Source organism: Alligator mississippiensis, chromosome 1 (assembly GCF_030867095.1).
Source record: "Alligator mississippiensis isolate rAllMis1 chromosome 1, rAllMis1, whole genome shotgun sequence".
In the NCBI taxonomy this organism is placed as follows: Eukaryota; Metazoa; Chordata; order Crocodylia; family Alligatoridae; genus Alligator; species Alligator mississippiensis.
The window spans coordinates 290,773,410-290,793,146 of NC_081824.1; the positions used below are offsets into that span (position 1 = coordinate 290,773,410).

General features: G+C 42.2%; 1 protein-coding gene across 4 annotated transcripts in view; it reads right to left on the reverse strand.

Moving 5' to 3' along the window:
* The window catches only part of SCAF4 (SR-related CTD associated factor 4), a 72,426-nt gene that overhangs the window by 11,216 nt on the left and 41,473 nt on the right, over positions 1–19,737 (reverse strand). For all 4 annotated transcript variants that reach the window (XM_019476169.2, XM_014599035.3, XM_059720682.1 and 1 more), the window contains 9 exons: positions 19,544–19,629; positions 16,775–16,965; positions 13,150–13,250; positions 11,831–11,944; positions 10,114–10,270; positions 8,711–8,865; positions 1,887–2,049; positions 1,654–1,746; positions 1,339–1,551 (listed from right to left, as the gene is read on the reverse strand). In XM_019476169.2, coding sequence (XP_019331714.1) covers positions 1,339–1,551; positions 1,654–1,746; positions 1,887–2,049; positions 8,711–8,865; positions 10,114–10,270; positions 11,831–11,944; positions 13,150–13,250; positions 16,775–16,965; positions 19,544–19,629 — 1,273 coding nt within the window. The remainder of the gene's footprint in view (positions 1–1,338; positions 1,552–1,653; positions 1,747–1,886; positions 2,050–8,710; positions 8,866–10,113; positions 10,271–11,830; positions 11,945–13,149; positions 13,251–16,774; positions 16,966–19,543; positions 19,630–19,737) is intronic.

Below are 19,737 nucleotides of genomic sequence, written 5' to 3' on the forward strand. Positions count from 1 at the left end.
AGGAAACAAATCACCAAGATGTGACTATCTTGACAGAACAATAACATTTTTATTACTGTAACCCTATTCTTTTCTCAGCCCAGGACTTATAATTTTTTCCTTTCTGTACCCGTCCCATTAGTTTAGATTTTTTTTTTTAAATAGTGTCCATCTTGAGGCAATTTTATAGCATGATTTTCAGAGGGCAGATACATAGCACTTTCTAAAAACTGAATTTCTTCAAGGTCTTGTGTTGAACTTCTAACTTTAGGCATCCAAAAAAAAAATCTCTAGTCATTTAAAAAATTTTTAGCCACTAAGTCCAATTGTTAATTATAGGGATGGTGTATTTCTATTTGTCCTGCCATACAAACAACAAATTTCCAGGCTCAATATACCAAATAAAATTATTCCATTCTTTTCAAGTTCTTACTTAGAAGCTCCCACAGTCCAAGTGAATAAACAGTCTATAAATTCAATGGTAATGTTTTTATTGAAGCAGGAGACAGCTTTTTAAATGAACATGTGGTATGTATCCTATACTGGCAGAGATAAGCAAGTCATGTGAAAGGTACTCATTCTTCAGGCAGCTCTAGAAGACTAAATAATCTTTAAATTCTGGAAGTGCCCATATAATAAAAAAATTCAAATCTCAGAATGTCTACAGCTAACTTGTTTACAAGTCTTTTCTCTCAAAGTAAGATTGTGTAACAATAATATAAGCTCAGGTACAATAAAGTATCTCAAACTTTGCATTGAGTAGAGTTGGGTGGAGATTTTACTTTATAAAATGACCAATTCCACAGACAAAAAAAAAAAATACACACACATAACACACACACACACACACACACACGTTCATATTTTTTAAATTTATTTTTAAAAAGAGCAACACTCCTTCAGTGGATGTGTATAATTTCCTTTATGCACATACAATTCAAGCCTAGAACGCAGCTCATATCATGACTAAGCATCTGTATGCCATAAAAGATAATTTAATTATGCAAGTCAATTTGCTAATCTCAGACTGTATATAATTTACTGGACCCGGCTAATGTCTTCCCACCCCAAATTTAAAAATCTGGAAGTAGATTAATTCCATTTTCTGTTTCCTCATGATGTAAGCCTTATTGGTAGAAGTTTAAATGCCTGTTCAATGCCAAACCATGGCATGAAAAAGCCAGTATTTGCCTAGGCATAACCAGGACAGAATTTTCAGTGGTTTATTTTGACTGATTTTGTTTCCCATCAGTTGAAGGTAAACAGCAAGACAGATTAAAAAAAAACTGAGTTTAAAAAACTTTTTTTTAAGTGATTAAACTGGGATAAATTTGAAAAAATATATAAAAGGGAACTTACCCAGAAGTGGCACAGGTTGGCTGACAGGAGCAGGCATAGGTTGACTGGCAGGAGCAGGTACATTAGTCGGTGCTACTGGTGGAGGAACAGTTGCATACATTTTGGAACTGTCACTAGTTTCAGAATTTCCTCTAGATCCAGAAACCACTGTTGGAATAGGATTTCCAACAGATGCATCCTTTGTAGTGTCTTCACTTACACCAGTCGCAGTAGCTAAGGAACAAATTACATTAGTGTAAAGAAGTTAATATTATTTTTCCTGTAGGCATACAATTTTCTCTCTCTAGTTACCTTTCTCAGCTTACAAACACTTACAGTTTGGGATGTTTACAGGCGGAGTGTGAGGAACAGATACGGGAACAGAAACTGGAGGGGTTATAGGTGGTGGTGGCCCAGGAGGAAGAAAACCTATACAAAAACCAGGAAGGGATCAAGTTTAACACTACATCATACTTTTACATTATGTGTTAATTCTGTAGTTTCACTCAGACACTTTTAATGATTACTGGATTAAACTAAAGTATATTTTCTGGAAGCCTTCTATATACCTGGTGGCAAATGCATTGGGTTGAATCCAGGTCGTAAAAATGGAGGTGGTGGTGGGGGAGGAACCCCAGGGGCAAATCCAGGAGGCGGGATTCCCATTGGAGCAGTGAAAGCAGGTGGCTGGAGCGCACCAACTACAGGAGGGCCGGATGGGTGTGGCGGAACCTACGAAGAAAGGTAAGAATTAGCCTCAAAATTAAAAATGTCCATATATAAAAATGACCATATCGCATTTAAACAAGGAAAACATCTGTGGTTAATGACCTGAACTGACTGTTTCTGGCCATCATGCTATTCAAGTTATTATTAATCCATCACAACTTTCATATCCAGTTTTCATTTAAACATTATAAATACAAAACAAACAAACAAGCTTTCCTGCATTTTTCTCAGCTTTAAACAAACAGAACTGAACTAAACTGAAGAAAGTGTTCTTTCTGTAACTGCCAAAAAGACTACTTCCAGGTAACTTACTGGTAAGTTCCCCCAGTTCAGAAGTTTAACTTTGTTTATAAAACTTGAGCAACAGTCACTGTTCTGCTTAATGTTTAAATCAACTGAATAGATAAATCAGTTTCAACTTCTAGGGGTGTACAATGGATCTATAATCGGCCCCCAAAATCTCTAATTTCCAATAAGGCCACCTCCAGCTGGTAAGTCTGGTGTGGTGGAAGAAGGGAAGGGGCATGAAGGGGGCAGATCAATGCCCCCCCGCAGTGAGGGAGAGGGCAGGGGTGGGCAGGTGGCACGGCATGTACCCCCCAGATCTGCGCAGGGCTCTTCTCAGCAGGGGCTGGGCTCAGAGCAGGTGCCAGTGGTGCTGGGAGGATGCTGCATCCACCCCAGATTTCGCTGTTGCTCCACTCCCAGCGCTGCCACCACCAACCAGCTGGTGCAGCCCCGGCTCAATGCCCCGCCTCCACCCATGCACTGGGAAGAGCTGGGGCTGCGCTGGGAGTGGAGCAGCAGCAAGATCTGGGGTGGATGCAGCATCCTCCAGGCCTCATCAGCACCTGTTCCAAGTCCAGCCCCTGACAGAAGAGCCCCACACAACCTGCCCCACCCTGATCCTTTGAACAGAAAGTTCTTTTTTTTTTGGTTTGTTTCACACAACTGAAATATAAACAGAAAAATGAAACAGAACACAGATAGGCGTGATTTTACTCAAACACGGGAACAAAAAAGACCAGTTAAATTACATCCGAGTGAACTATGAGAATATATATATATAGGGCACCATCTTAGGAAGGAAAGCTTTTCCTTTTGTATTTTCAGTCACATCAGCCCATTTGAGTAGTACAAGTAGATAACAGGATTACTATTATTCCTAAAAGCAATAGTTACTGTAGCCAAAGAGCTGAACTACAGTACTTAGGCATAAAAACTGTTTTATTAAATTCAAACTATAGGACCATTTAAAGCTGTGATGCGCCATCTAAAACAACTAGGCAGACTATGCTTTACCGACCAGACTGGGCTGGGAACCACTCCCCCAACTAACCCCCCAACACTGTGAATGTGGAACTTGAAAAAGAGAAGACCAGCTCAAGCCCCAAGTCCTAGGCTGAGGTTGCATGGTTTACCAGAAATAAAAGCTGGTATTTTTTGTCATAGATTTTTGCCATCTCCAAGTCTGCCAAAAAAAATTTGCAAAAAAATGTTGCTAATAGATGACATTAGCTGGTATTTTGTTGCCATAAAATGAACACACTTGACACAGAGAGCGCTCCATTATTTGTGTCAATAGAACTGTTTTCTGAATAACTTTTTTTTAAAAGGCAACATAGGTTTCTTTGAGAATATACTTGCACTGAATTACATGAACTACATGACCCAACTTAGTTTTTGTTACAAAACATTATAAAACTTAACCTTTATTTACATTTCCTTGCTGTAATGGTTATATTCCTAAATCCTAAGACAAAAATTTCCCCTTTTTAATAAATCAATCACTCAGTTATGCGAGTTATCCATGTCTTGCTAATGTAGACAGACCTTTACTTGGTGTATTTACTAGGGCTGTGTGAAGCTTCAGTCACTGATTCGATTTGGAGGAGATTCAGCCCGATTTGGCAGCCGAATCTTCAAATCCAAATTGAATCAGGAGACCCATTAATCTCTCCGAATTGAATCAGAAGCCTCTGAATCGATTTGGAGAGATTCAACAATTCGGCCATAGACACAGCTTTATATGTTTTTTCTGCATACCTCAAGGTACCAGGTGCAGCTTGTGAACGCTGAGATGGTGGAGTGGATGGAGCGTCCCACGGGAGCGCCAGCGGGGGGACGACATGCATGTCAGCAGACCCAGAAGTGGACCACAACTATTTCCAATCCAATTCCAGGTCTACCGCTAAGCACGCGGAGGACCCCACCCTGCTCCTGTGAGACGCTCCATCTACACCACCATCTCAGTGTTCACGAGCTGCGCCTGGTACCTTGAGGTATATAGAACCCCCCCCACCCCAAACCTGTGTTTATGGCCGAAATCGCTGATTCTCCAAATCAGAATTGAATCTTCAGCTTCAGATTCAAATCCAGCCAAATTGAAAATCAGGACAGTGATCTGAATCAGTGAACTGAATCCCTGTCCCCTGATTCGGGCTGAATCCAAATCGAATATGACCCACTTTGTACATCCCTAGTATTTACCTTTCAATCAACATGTTATTTATAATAATTGTTGTGGTTTTACATCTGAATAATGTGCCGTACCTAAAAATTCAATACAAGGAACCCATACATCAACATGCAGTTTTTTTCCCCCACCCACTTATTTAATTTTACTTTAATGTATTAATTTTCTATTGCCTCTACACATGGACAAGAAGAGAAACAGATGTGAATCGTATCAACGAGTAACTGGAGAGTATTTCCTTCCCTAATTTTAAAATACAAGCCATACAACTTTCAGCGCACACATCACTGAAAGTTAAACTTCTTTTAAGATTTAAAAGATCCCCAACAGATGCGTCAGAAAACTGCATGCAGTTGTGAACCGTTACTGGACTTCTGAACTACCCTCTCCAAGTAAGAAATGAAACATAGTAGAGAATCCACATAAAAGTACTGATTATAGCTTTTGACCTTTTGGGAACATATTTGGACAAAAAATGCTGGATTTCGATGTCCTAGAACAGGGGAGGCAAACTTACCTGGCCCCATGGGCTGGATGAGGTCGGCTAGGCTGGTCTGAGGGCCAATGTTAATGCCACGTACAGTCCCCATGGTTCTAGGTCCAACCTGCACACTGCCTGGAGCACACGCCAACTCTACTTTGCCACCTGCACTGCACACAACATGCAGTCTGGACCTGGAGCTGCATACGGCACAGGAAGTCCAGGGCAGTCTGCATGCAGCGCCCCACTGAACTGGCCAGTCCAGATCAAGCCGTAGGACATCCATATGCACCAAAGCCAGTGTGCAGTGCCAGTCTGGCAGGGTACCAGATGCTACCCTGGACCCCCTGTGCCATGTGCAACACCAGATCCATCCCATGTGCAAAGCAAGCCCCAGAGTGGAGTCAGTGTGTGCTGCATGCAGTGTATAGGCTAGACTGTGCATGCTGCTGGACTGGCTTTGCACAGTAGCTCTGGCATGGCCCAATCCAGACCAGAGCATGGGGCTGGGGCCAGTGCTTACCCTATCTGGTATGTGGGGTTGGTCCAGAGACCCACAGGCCAGATCATAAGGGTCCACGGCCATAAGTTTGATGCCCTTGCTTAGTTTCTCCAACTACGGTAAGATGTTCACAGGATAACAAGTTTTTAAATACCACTATTATATACAATTGCTAGCTACGGACTACAAAAAACTCTTTCCACTTTAAAGCCTGACATTTGAAAATAGCATGCGTTTCATTATCCTATTAGATTAAGAGAGGCCCTAAAGCAACCTAAACAACTTTGTACAGAAAACCCCACACAGATTTATCCATTTTTTAAATATTTAAACCAATTCCATTTTTTTAAATGGAGGCAGGGTTCCAATATTGCCTGTTCCTGAGTCTGCCTGCCATTTTGTGGTCTACTGATCACATTTCCTAAGTTAAAAAAAAAAAAGCAGCATTCTTTTTGTCCTCTTACTTTAAGAAAAACCCAAAGTAGGGAACACTTAGAAGTTTTACATATGCAACTAGCAATACACAGATGACTGCCAAATAAGCAAGTAAAGGTGAAAGAAAATTACTTTTCCCTCATCACTTTTTTTTTTATTTTTTATTTTTATTTATTTATTTTTTTTTACACTTATCTTAGGCATCACAACTGCCAGTATTGGTATACATTTCAGACTGATGTCATTTAAGTCACTGTCTCCTTAACTAAGGGGAACACTATCAATGTAAACTATACAAGCATTATTGTGTACCAAAACTAGAGTTCGGAAATTTGAATGACTTAAAGACTACTCACTGAGATGTACAAAAGTATTCCAGTTATGTTCAGATTTTAGAAGTACTGTATCTTATTTAAGTTAATAAGTCAGTTTATAAACAGTACATTGAACAAGCCAAGGTAGTCTGTGATAAACTAAGACTGAAAGATCATGACCTCTCTAGTTAAGAAAAACCCTGCGATAATTTTCACTGAAACAAAGCTTATGTAAAACAGGTAATATGCCTCAAGGAAAGATTTCCTAGGCATACTTAAAGCATAATCTTCTTTTATGATCTTAGTATAAGTTTGGGGTGGAGGTGAGCACAGTTTAGGGATGAGATGAGCAGCCAACAGTAGCAAAAGAACAAGATAAGGACTATTTAGAAAAGCTGGATGTGTACAAGTCAATGAGGCTGGATAGGATGCACCCAAAGGTGCTGAGGGAGTTAGCTGACATGACTGAAAAGCCACGGGCCATCATCATGATGATAGAGAGAGGTCCCAGACTATTAGAAAAGGGCAAATATAGTGGCCAGCTTTAAGAAAGGGAAGGAGGTGGATCTGGGGAACTACAGATGGGTCAGCTTCACCTCAGCCCCTGGAAAAATCATGCAGCAGGTCCTCAAGGAACCCATCTCTAAGCACTTGGAGGAAAAGAAGGTGATTAGGAATAGTCAGCAAGGATTCACTAAGGGAAACTCATGCCTGACCAACCTGATTGCTTCTATGAGATGACTGGCTCTGTGGATGCGGGGAGACTAGTGGATGTGGTATACCTTGACTTTAGCAAGGCTTCTGATATGGTCTCCCACAACATCTCGCAAACAAGCTAAGGCAGTATGGGTTGGATAAATGGGCTGTACGGTGAATACAAAGCTGGATGGACCACTGGGCTCAAAGGGTAGTAGTCAATGGCTCAATGTCTAGTTGGCAGCCAGTATCAAGTGGAGTGCCCCAGGGGTCAGTCCTGGGGCTGCTTTTGTTCAATGTCTTCCTCAATGACCTAGAAGATGGCATAGAGTGCACCCTCAGCAAGTTTACATCAAGATGACAACAAGTAATAGATACACTAGGAGGGTAGGGCTAGGATTCAAAGAGACCTCAATAAATTGGAGGTTTGAACCAAAAGAAATTTCATGAGGCTCAGTAAGGACAAGTGCAAATTCCTGCACTTAGGACAGAACAATCCCATGTACTGCTGCAGGGCGTGAACCAACTGGCTAAGCAGCAGCTCTGCAGAAAAGGATGTGGGGGTTATAGTGGACAATAAACTAAATATGAGCCAACACTTTGACCTTGTTGTGAAGACTGAACGGCATACTGGGCTGCATTAGTAAGAGCACTTCCAGATTGAGGGAAGTAATTATTCCCTTCTATTCAGCACTGGTGAGGTCACATCTGGTGTACTGTGTTCAGTTTTGGGCCCCCCACTACAGAAAGGATGTGGACAAATTGGGGACAGTCCAGCAGAGGGTAACCAAAATAGCAAGGGTGCTGAGGGACATGGCTTATGAGGAGAAGCTGAGGGAGCTAGACTTAATGAGTCTGGAGAAGAGAAGACTGAAGGGGGATTTAATAGCAGCTTTCAACTACCTGAAAGGTGGTTCCAAAAGAGGATGGAGCTAGACTGATCTGTGGCAGCAGATGATAGAACAAGGACAATGCTCTCAAGTTGCAGCAACAGAAAGTTTAGATTGGATATTAGGAAGAACTTTCTCACTAGCAGGGTAGTAAAACAATGGAACAGGTTACCCAGAGAAGTTGCAGACTCTCCATCCTTGGAGTTTTTAAGACCAGGGTAAGACAAAGCCTTGTCTGGGATCATCTCGTTGGGGATGCTTTGGGCAGGGGGTTGAACTAGATGACTTCCTGAGGTTCCTTCCAACCCTAATTTTCTATGATTCTTTGATAAAACTTAATACAACATCCAAGTAATTTTGGTACATTCAGTCACTGTCCAATGCCACATTTTGAATTCAGTATCTACAGATGTAAGCACTAATAAAGTCCTTAGTACAGCCACATGATCAATATAGTATTCACACTCACTTCCTGCAGCTTCTATGGTCTTTTACGTTTTTTGTTAATTTGACTTGGCTCAGCTGCTGAAATCAGACCAGCTGCTTTATCTTGACTGGACCCAGAGGTCTAAGACTAGATAAGATGCATTTTTTCCAACATAAGAAAGTTAAAGCTTTATCATCAATTAGTTGTCTGACTTGAATGGTCTTTCCTCTGCCTTCATGTCACACAAACAGCCTACACTCCTAATCAGAAAAGGCACATCAGGATACAAAATAAAGAAAATTATTTATAATGCCATGCAGAACTTCTCCCCTCTGACTCATGAATGAATATGCTGAACTTTGATTTTAAGTAGCCTTCTAGTTACAGATGTCCAGCCACAAAGTAAAGAAAAAAAAAAAAAAAAAAGAAAATGACAATCTCACCTGTGGAGGAGGCACAGTTATTGGTGCAGGCATGGGAACAGGAATTGGAACAGGTAAAGCTTTAGGTATTGGTGACACTGGCTCAGTATGTGTGGTTTCTGCACCTCCATTTTGAGCAACTTCATTCTCAGATTTCTTGGGAATTCCTTTCCACTCTGAAAGAAATGAATAGACACTGTTTCAGCTGAATTAGTACAAACCATACTCACCGTCAAACATCATTAACTAGAGCCACTGTGAATTACTTTTGAAAGTTTAATTTTGCCACAAATTGGTGATTTGTTCAAACTGATGTTATACAGCATTTCATATTTAGATGGAAAGTTATGCTTTTTTGCCTCAAACTAATGAAAATAATGCCAGTTTTAGAGTGGAGTTGTTTGGAACAAGTTCTAGTCAAGAAATGTAGTTATTTCAGGGCAAAGGAAAGTAGTTTCCGCTCTATGATAATCATTATGTTAGGGGTAATGATCTGTATAAGTCCACACTCCTGGGCAAATAAAAAGAAGGAGCCAGTCTGGCAGCATGCAATAGAACAGCAATATTAATTACAGCCCCCCCCAATGCAATTTAAAATGAAAACATATTTTGGAGGCTCTATTGACCATTAATGTTTTCCATGAAAGGAGACAAGGGGAAACCAAAGGAGATGACCAGCAAGACAAACCTGAGGAATGGAGAAAAGCAAGGTATCAATTAAGGAGAAAAGCAGGAAGGAAAAAAAAAAACAAGAGGTCAGGAAAAAAAACTGCACAAGGATAAACCCAGGCATTCATATATTCACTATTTGTTTTTGTGTATCCATAATGGCTAACTGGACCAAACAATGTTTAACAGCAGTGGTTCAACAATGCTAGTTCACCATACACAATGTCAGAATGTTAAAAAAAAATCCTAATGTCCTAATTACTAGCTCACAAACCAAGAAAGTAACCTTCAAATTTAAAATGTCTTGTATTTAAATACAAGAAATGCAAAACTCTAGAACTATTGGTTCAGAGAAGATACCTTTAAGACCAACTAAGAAATTGCCAAAAAAAATTTGTGTGTGTATTTAATACAACATACTTGTGCTAATAATGCTGTAATAATTAGTTTGAAAGCCGTAATAATTAAGCAAGCTTAATTAAGCAACTGTGTGTGCAACTGACCTCGTGTGGCTTACTGCAAATGATCATTTTCTTATTATAGGTAAAACAAATGTGTATTTATAGTGCACATTTATAGAAATATATGGGTACAGCTTAGTTGAAATCAAATACAAAAATATCACCAAAATAATGTTAAAACTAATATGGAAGCCATAATAGAGACATTTATGAAAACATACCATTCGCAGGTCTACTGAGATGTATAAACCCAAGAATTTATCTGAAGAGTTTTAAAATCAGGTTATATTTTACCTGGACTAAGCGTTTCATTATCCAACATTCCTCCTTCACAGAAACTTTCAAGATCTTCAGGCTTAACTTTGTCCCAGGGAATATAGGTAACACCTAATTCTACATCCCAATACTGTTTATAATCTGGTTTAATTCCTTTATTTAAAGCCCATGCGATCTTAAAGAAAAAGAAATGGATAGTTAATGAGTAGTTTGTGTTTTAAGTTTGCTCAGGACTAACTCCTCTCTAAGTTGAGTAGCATTCAGCATCACAATACAAGTTTGATATCATGAATCAAAAGATACCACAGACAACTGAAACCTAATTAAAAGTTTAGACAAATCATAATTACTTAAGAATACAGTTATCTGAAGTGGAATTAAACCAGGACTTCAGATATAATTCTTATATAGATTTGGCAAAAGATGCTCCCACAACCTACTACTTGCCTTAGAGTTTTGAAAGACTTATATACAACAGTGTAAAACCCCCTAAAAGCAAAGAAAGAGCATTAAATATTTGTAAGTATTACCTGAACTAGATACTTACTGACCAGCAGAAGCTGCATAGTAATTTGCTCTAATCGTGAGTAAATTTGCTACCTGTAAATACACATAGCAAATTTACTCACAATTACTTACTATACCATACGGCACAGCAGATAGCCAACCAGGAGTAAACTTGCTCCCAGTCAGCAGTGGCCAGGAGATTGCTCCTTGCCCGCAGGAGCTGCCTGCTGCTAAGGTACTAGAGTCCAGGCAGGGACAATGTCCTTGTGCTCCAGCAGCAGGGAGTTCCCAGGCCCCGCTCCCAGATTGTGATTGCCATCCAGCTGAGAGCTTGCTGTCAGCTGCCCCACCGACACATTGGGGCAGGGGGCTGAGATTGGAGCCTGATTGGGCTCCCCTGCAGGTCTAAGTGCCTTGGGGCCCCAATTAGGGAGCCAGGGCCAGGTGCACCCTGCTGCCGAGGAAGGGGGATATTGTTCCCGCTCAGGCTCCAGTGGCAGAGCCCTCCCCAGCAACAGGCAGCCCCTCCCCGAAGGCAGGGAACACTCTCAGCCCCCACCAGGAGACAGCTGTCCCCCAGCCCATGTTCCCCACCAGCCCCTGGGCTAGCAGGGAGCTCCCCCTAGCTGCTGCAGAGGGCCAGGAGCAGACTATTGCCAAGAGCAGATCTGCTCCCACATCCCTGCACATTTAGACACCTGCCTGGGGTGGGTTTACTCTAGCATAATTTACTTTAGAGTAAACCCACCCTGCAGCATTTGCACATGTAGGCATACCCTGAGAAGTTAGCTTGATAACTAGTTAACAAAAATCAGACCTTCAATTGTCTCTCTCTAGGAAACAGCCATGTTAAGATGATCAAAAGGAAGAATGTAACTTTATTTAGTCCTGTGTTCTCTACAGGTTTCCCATTCAACAAAATTCAATCTTCTTGGGGTTTTTTTCTTGTAAACTTTTGTTTTTTTTTAAGTATACACACAGTCTATTTTAACTATTATAAAGAGTTTCAAAAAGGCATCCTTTTTGTCAATGTGAGAGAAATCCTTAAAAGGGAATGGGTCCAAATTCATTGTTCAGCTGAAGTTTACTCACCAACAACCAAAATAATTATGTCATTCGTCTAAAAGATACCTAATACAGTATTTGACAGTTTAACAGCTAAAATATAAAATAAAGATTGTAAATTTTAGAACTGAATCAATTTAAAAATTATTTTCGAAAGTGATACCTTTATAGATTTCTGATTGACTTTGAAGTTGCCTCGGCTCAATTTTTGTAGGGCGCGATAAGCATCTTGTCTGTGAACCATTACAATATAGGCACATCCTCTAGGTGGTATCATCTGTCACAATCACAAACATAACATTACTTAAGCTTCTGCACTGACAGAACAAAAGCAAGCGATAGCACACATTTCATCTGTTGCATGCTTCAACATCAGCCTTACATTACAAGAAGTACTATGGGTGAATAAGAGGGCATAAGCAAGCTAATGCACAATAGTACCCTTTTACTAATGTAAGTGTGTTTACATTTCACATGAAGAAAGGATGCTGACTGTTAAAGGAAGCTTGCCACTAATACATGAAACTTTTTGCCTCAGTCTTCCCAAAACTTAATTCCCAACTAATCTCCATTTCCACTTTCCTTTGCATAACAATTTCCAATATATTTGAAGAAGAAATGTTCAAATGTACAATCAAGGGTCTCCATATCACTAATATGGAAGCAGGCAAATGGAGGACAGAATCTGTCTGAAGCATATTATGCGCCTCCTTAGCCCATTAGCCAAAGCAAATGAAACAGAGGTAACTAGCCTGGGGTTAAGCCCAAAAGTAATGTTGCTCTTAGAACACAAACACAGCTTTCCCTCGCTTTACGTGGGTTCTGTGCATGTGATTTCACTCTTATGCGGTGACCCTTTTTATACCAAAAATTAATTATATGCAAGGTAAATTCACTCTTATGCAGGAGTGATGCGCACCAAAATATAGTCTCCTGTGTGGAACTGTGCTCCTCGCTTGTGGTCTGTGATGCATGTTTCTATAGGTGCCATCCCCATTATGGCTTCTAGGTGTCCTGCTAGCTTATCTCCTACCCCTCTCCCCAGTCCATAAATGAAGCACAAGAGAACTTCACTAACACTGGAGACAAAACTGGAGATTTTGAACTGTGCAGAAGCTGGTGAGGGGTCAGAAACGTGGTAGAAATGGGTCTGGGGATCAGTACAGTCAAGTCTTAGAATGCATCGCTATTTGTTACATTGTAAAGTGGGTTCCCTTTGTGCAAATTTAAGTTATGCGCCATTTTCCAGGAATGCGCGTACAGCATAAAGTGAGGGAAACCTGTACACGTTGTGGCAAGTGCTCTGTATTTTCCATAGAACTGTTTTACTTAATTAGAAAGTGATGTAAATAAGAGAAAGAGGCAAATACTGACCTTGCTATTGAATACTAAAAATAACATTTTAAATAAATGGGCGGAAAAAGCCTCTCTGCAACTAAAACATAAGACATCTGTTTGGGTTTTTTTGCTATTTATACTCACGTTTATAGATTCAATTGGGCCAAACTCCTCCAAAAGACTTCCAACATCTTGTTGAGTTGTTCTTTTGTCCAGTTGTCCTACCCAAAGTGTAGTACTACAAACTAGAATTAAAAAAAAATTTTTTTTTAAATTAGAATTTTAAAAGTTTGACATGTTACTTACTACTAGTACTTTTAATGCAACCCTTGCAGTAGAAAGCTCATTAAAGATTAACTGAAGATTTTTGCTCCTCCTGAAGAGGATACAAAACAACATCAATCTTTCAGAACTATCTAAAAGAAATATCTAAAAGCTATTTCCTTTTTTCCTTCCTTCAGGAGATGAACTCAGGGTTTCACTTGTGCCCTTTACAGTAGTCAGTATTTTAACCACTGTTAGAATACATATGCAGATTTCAAATTTGCCAACACTTATCTGGGATTTCTGACATTCATGAGCTTTGCAATTTAACATATCAAGGAAAACAATCCCCTTACACTCTTAACAGCACAGACCTATGGATCTGCCTGATGTGATGGATAAACACTAAAGCAACATTGATGCTATTGCTATAGATTTCCATTGCAGTCCAGTGCAGCAGGCTGCAAAGGAAGAGACAGTAAGTATGGAAGAAGCTGGTACCTAACTTAGTTGTGGTACCAGGCACAACATTAGAATGGTCTTGCCTGTAGCCAGGACAATCCAGTAAAAGTGAATGACTTTTTTTTTCTCTGTGATATTCCTGATACTGTTCCCTTCTATGCTTCAAAGATGAAGATGTATGTTGAGTATATTAGGTCAGAGAGAAGCAGGCAAGAAACATACGCAAGGTTTTTATAACTCAAGTCATTTTTTAGATTGAAAATACTTCAATATACCAGCTCCCACAGCCACCTTTCATAGGTCCTTAGCTTCTGTTTTCCCTTCTCCTTTGGCAGGTCCCAAGCAGTTAGCCTCAGATGTCTCAGATCTCAGTGGCAGTTAAAATGACAAATGAATTAATCAGGCAAGGTGATGGCAAAGCAGTATCTAAATATCTGTTGAGGTGCTTGGCAAGATTACTTATCCTTCTGATAGTGGCACTGAGTCACCCAAAAGTCCCCGCTGTTCAAAAAATCCTTTAGCTGTTGCCAGGTATGTGTCAAAGAAAGGGTCTTGTCCTGGACTAGCATTATAATCATGGTCTTATTTTGTCTGACCCTAGGAATTCCTTCACATGCTCAAGGAGGACTTAGAAAAAAACCTTCCTATAATTCATCTAGAAATGTAGACAGAATCAAGGTCACAAGAGTGCAGCATTGTTGGTTCCCACATTCCCTTCACAAATATCTCATTCAGATTCAGACCTACTGAACAGAAAACAGAAGCAGATTGCTCAACCAAAAGAGGCAAAGACTATGAGAGAATATCACATGACTAGAGAGAAGCAGATGAATCCCAAGGCACAGCAATACTCCAATAAGGTGAATTATCCAAGTACAAAAGGATCTGGAAAACAGAATGCAATACACTAACTCCACGTTAGCCTCAGAATAAGCTAAACTATTCTGTTATGGTTTAGGAGACTTTATCCAGATGGGCCTCAAAAATTCCCATGGCAAAAGGCACCAAGGTAAATCCAGGCAATCCTTAGCACAAGAAGGAGTGGACTTAACCTTTCATTTGAATCAAAGAAAGGATTTCTAATGGCCTTCATGGTGGGGGAATCATGCAGCAGTGCAGGAGAGGTAAATCCCTGCTTCTCCCTAGGAAAGCCAGTCTTGATCTGAGGCATTGCAGAAGCCAGGAGAGACAGACACGCCTGTAAACTATAGAAGACATAACTGCAGTCCCTGGTGAGTACTACCCTACATCCCACTCTGATCCTCAAGTCTGATATTTCTGCCTTCAGAATTCTGTTTTTCATTTGAAGACAGATCCCAACCAATCTAAAAGCCTAGGCCTACCTACCTGTGCAGATAAACTGGGTAATGGTCCATCATTAATGCCAAAATGAGACATCAGCAGACTGCCTATGTCCTTAGACCAACACTGCTACAACCAACACCCCTGAAAAACGGGACATCAACTTTTGTCAAGCTAAGCAGGACTGTCCCTCAGCACTAAGGAGTCAGCACGAGCTGAAATTTTCCAGTACTGAGGATCCCTGGCATGAGCATTTCCTGAAACATATCCGACACATTTTGCATTGATATCAAATTTCATATAGGTCTTCCATTATGAATCTTGACTACAGTGCTAACTTAGACACAGATTCCCTTCTCACAGAATTAAGATAATGACATAAATGCTGAAACAGTTTACAGGTTATTTATAATCTTGCACAGATCCAAGACCCTTTATCTTGACCAAATTAAAAAGCTTGAATTTCTTGGGTTTCCTTAACCAGGAAACCTGAAGCAAGTGTTTATTGGCCGTCTTTCTGGGTTCACTGAGTGGAAGATCAACAGAAACACTAGATGGAAAATAACCCTCAAGGTAGGAGACAGACATATCAAGGACATGACTGGAATCAGGCAAGACACGAGCTGTTTAAAAAATGCCATCCTCAACAAACTTAAGTCAACTACCCAACCTATGGAGGCAAAAAAACAAACAGTGGAGAACTGGAAAATACAAACCCTTACACTACTTACAAGTTATATTAGGTGTTTGAGAAAAAAGCTTACATTTCCTCAAAATGAAGAATGAATGCCTAATTCTGAGGATTGTATATCTACACATGACCACAGTCAGAATGAACAGAGCAGATGAGGCAGCACTTCCTAACTAACCTCATCTGTGCACATTAAGTGTGCATTCAGAGGATGCTTGTGCATTAAGGAATACAAAAAACCCACAGGTTACTGATGCATTAAGTATTTTCCCTGTTCACTGAACATCTTTTCTTGGGAGGGCATAGATTAGTGGGCACATTTCCTTATGTTGCTTCAAACTAGTCCAGAAAGGGTAAAATAGTAGCCCCATTCTTTGTCACGCTGAGCAGAAGCTGCATGGAACAGGCTTTATTAAATGCAAAGAACTCGGGTCCACAGATAATGCCCCAAAGCAGTTCTTCAACTATCATACACTTTATCTCATTAGATTTTAGGGGCATTTTTACATGTGCTCCAGGGGTGGGTACTTTAATTACAGTGACTCTGAGATCCAAGATCTGATCCTTAATTAAGGCATCTGGAGCATCTTGTGTATCAGTGTCTCTGCACTTCTAAATGGCGGTAGGGGTGCTTTACCTAAAGCTCGAATGAGCTTTAAAGTGCCCCTACTGTCATTTAGAAGCATGGGAATGCTGATAAACAAGACATGGAGGGTGGCTGGAGCACAGTAATTACCATGCTCTGGCAGACTCTGTTAATGGAGTCTGCTCCGATGTGCTGTAATTATAGTGCATTGGAGAAGCCTCCTGGCTCATGTACAGGCACCCTAGAAGCTTAGTTCCACATCTGAATTTTTAGCTGTTTTATTAGTTGCAATATTTTTCTGAAAGTGCACTCAAAACTAGATCTGTAGAAAGCTTTAAAAAAAAGAAGTCCTGACATTTTGCACAAAATGAACCTGTGAACAGAAAGACTGAGAATCTGAGAAGCAGTATAAGAACAAATTTGCTATCTTTGTTACAGAAATAAATTGGGTTGAGAGAACTCACCACTAACAGTTTCTGGCTTGATCTGAGGAAGGCCTTTTGACCTGCGTTCTCTCTCCCTCTCTCGTTCACGTCTCTCCTGAGATCGAGACTTTGGAGAGTGCCGGCGCCTATCCCGAGATCGGGAGCGAGAACGACGATGACGTGACCGTCGAGACCGAGATCCAGATCTTGATCGTCTTCTCTTGGGCGATCTAGTTTTAAACGAAAATATTTAAGCCACACTATTTGTTATACACCATCATGGGCCTACAGACAAAACACTCTAGAGCAGGGGTAGGCAACATTTTTTGGCCAGAGTGCCGAAAAAATGACAATGTCTACCCTGTAAGGTGCTGGAGTGCCAGCACACCACAAAAACAAAAAACTGGGGTGTAGTGGGTACATGGCAGGATGCACTGCATATTTAATACTATTAATAATCATTAGTGTTGCTTTTTTTTTTTTTTTTTACAGTAAAAATTAGAGAGAGCGCTGGCGTCAGGTGGGAAGCGGGGGCTACTCCAGGGCTCTACTACTTGGGCCACAGCAGGGGGCCCAGCAGCACCGGAGGTGGGGCCCAGCCGGCCTGCACAGCTCCACGGGGATGGGGCGCAGCCACCCTGCCCACAAAGGGACGCTGCCTGGCTGGGGCAGGACACCAGACTCAGGGGGCTCCTGCTTGGTCTCCGTGTGTGCCAGGTACAGTGGGAGCAGGAGCTGCAGCCACAGGCTGTTCCCCAGGCTCTGGGAACAGCTGCTGCAGCCAGTGCTCAGGGCCAATCCAGCCGGAAGCCTGCAGCACAGCGGCTCTGTGCAGTGCCTGCCCCAGCGCTGGCCCCTTGAGGGGAGCTGCAGGTGGGCAAGGCCAGGACCCAGGCAGGCCGAGGCAGCCGCAGCGGCTGTTCCTAGGCTCCAGTGGGCTCCCACGGCCAGGCCCCTGCACTGGGGACTGCTCTGTCCTGCCTGCAATGTGCCCAGCGTGCAGGGAGGCCGATCCTGGAGAGGGAAGCCCCCCCCAAGCCCAGCGTCCTGCCCCAGCCAGACAGCATCCCCACGTGCGCAGGGTGGCTGTGGCCCATCCCTGTGGAGCTGTGTGGGCTGCCCAGGCCCCACCACGGGTGCTGCTGGGCACCCCTGCCTGCCCACCCACCACAGCTCAAGCCCGCAGAGCCCCAGGCAGCCCCCACTTCCCACCCAGCCCCTGCCTTCCTAAGGGCCCAACCGGGCTGGCTTGCCTGTGGTGCCTCCCCCCACACCGCCCAGACCATCCCGACCACCCAGCCCCAGCACCTCAGTGCTACCCCGGATGGGACAGGGCATCTGCCTGCCTGGGCAGCTCCCTCCAGGGGCCAGCTGGGCTGGAGAGTGCAGCCTGGGAGCACGGGGCGGGGGCAGTAGTGTACAGACAGCCGCCCTCCCTGCATTCTTCTAGCTCCGCCCCGGTGCCTGCTGTGGCGCTGACACCTGTGACTGCACAGGAGAGCCTGGAGCAGCAGCTTAAACCCTCCCCCCCCCCTCCAAAACCCTAATTTCTTTGCATGCCAGGAAAAATGTCTCCACGTGCCGCTAATGGCATGTGTGCGGTGGTTGCAGACCCCTGCTCTAGAGGATGCCCTGGCTCCTCTAAAGATGGGGAGAGAGAGGCTGTATGATATGTTCTGTAGCACAGCAATTGTTAGGGGGTGGCTAGAGGTGTGAGGATTGGAGGTCTCCACTGGAGGGAGCTACCTGTGGCAGGAGGCCAACCCCAAGGGGTTTTTCACAGGATTTGATGGCTAGGTGATAGTAAAGATTTGGTCAGTTTTGTTTTACCACACTGTTGTCAAAGCATTTTCATCATTTTTTTTTCTTTTTTTAATATTTAGTCTTCCTCTTAATAAGCCCTTTGATTTTTCTGTTATTTAACAAATTGTCCATGGTGAAATTATTATTTCAGGGCAAGTTAATAACCTGGACATACCCACTCAAAAGAGTAGGGACTAATGAGCTTATACAAGCCAAGGGTGCATCTCTAGGAGCACCCCAACACGTTAGGGTTTTGGCACATCACACTACAAACTTCTATTTGACCCATAAAAAGCAACAATTCAGTTGCTGTATTTATGAAAACTGAAATCCCTTTATAATATGGGGAGCTGCCCCAGAACTGAAGTGTCACACACCTCCATAAACGAACGCGCGCTCACTTGCCCTGTGGAATCTAACTGTTCCGTGCCAAGTGAAACAAGTTCAACAGGGGAGTACAAGTATGTGCCCACAAAAAACCTACAGTGCAGTGGCTGGGGCACTACCCTGGACATGGGAGATGTGGTTGATGAACACTGTCTCACCACCACCACTTTTTCCCCCCAGTGTTTCATGCACAACTTGATCTGCTAAGCCTGCCATGAGAATACTGGTCAATCAAGCCCACTGGACAACACTAGGGCAGGAACAGTTCCTAAATAATAAACAGGCTTTTACTATGACAGATGTGGAGCTCTGTCATTATTGCAGTGCCTCTTGGCCTCTTTAGCTGCTTTCATGACAAAAACTTCAGTGCCTACATACAGTCTTTAGGCATCTCCTCAGCAGCAGCTGAAGGGAGTTTTTGCATGTAGAAATTAGGAGGAACGGAGACACCTAGGGTGGGAGGGGTTCCATAAGAAGACTTAAGTGACTCATTTCAAGCGACAAAGACAAAGCAGAGGTTTGCATTCCCTGAACCTCAAGCTGTCCTCTAGGTCCCAAGGTTCTTAAGCTGACAACCACACACACAATTTTGCAGACAAAAAAAACCCCACAACTTACCTTGAAGCAGATCTAGATCTTGACTTTCTGTTATCAGAAACATGTCGCTTTCCTTCTTGAACAGGGGGCTGTTCCACTTCCATTTCCTAAAGTGACCCACAAGTTAAAAGGGTGTCATTATTGTAAGAATTTTATTTCAGGCTGTGATTATTTCAGTCAATTAAACCCTTCGCTGAGGTTAAGCTAAACTAAAC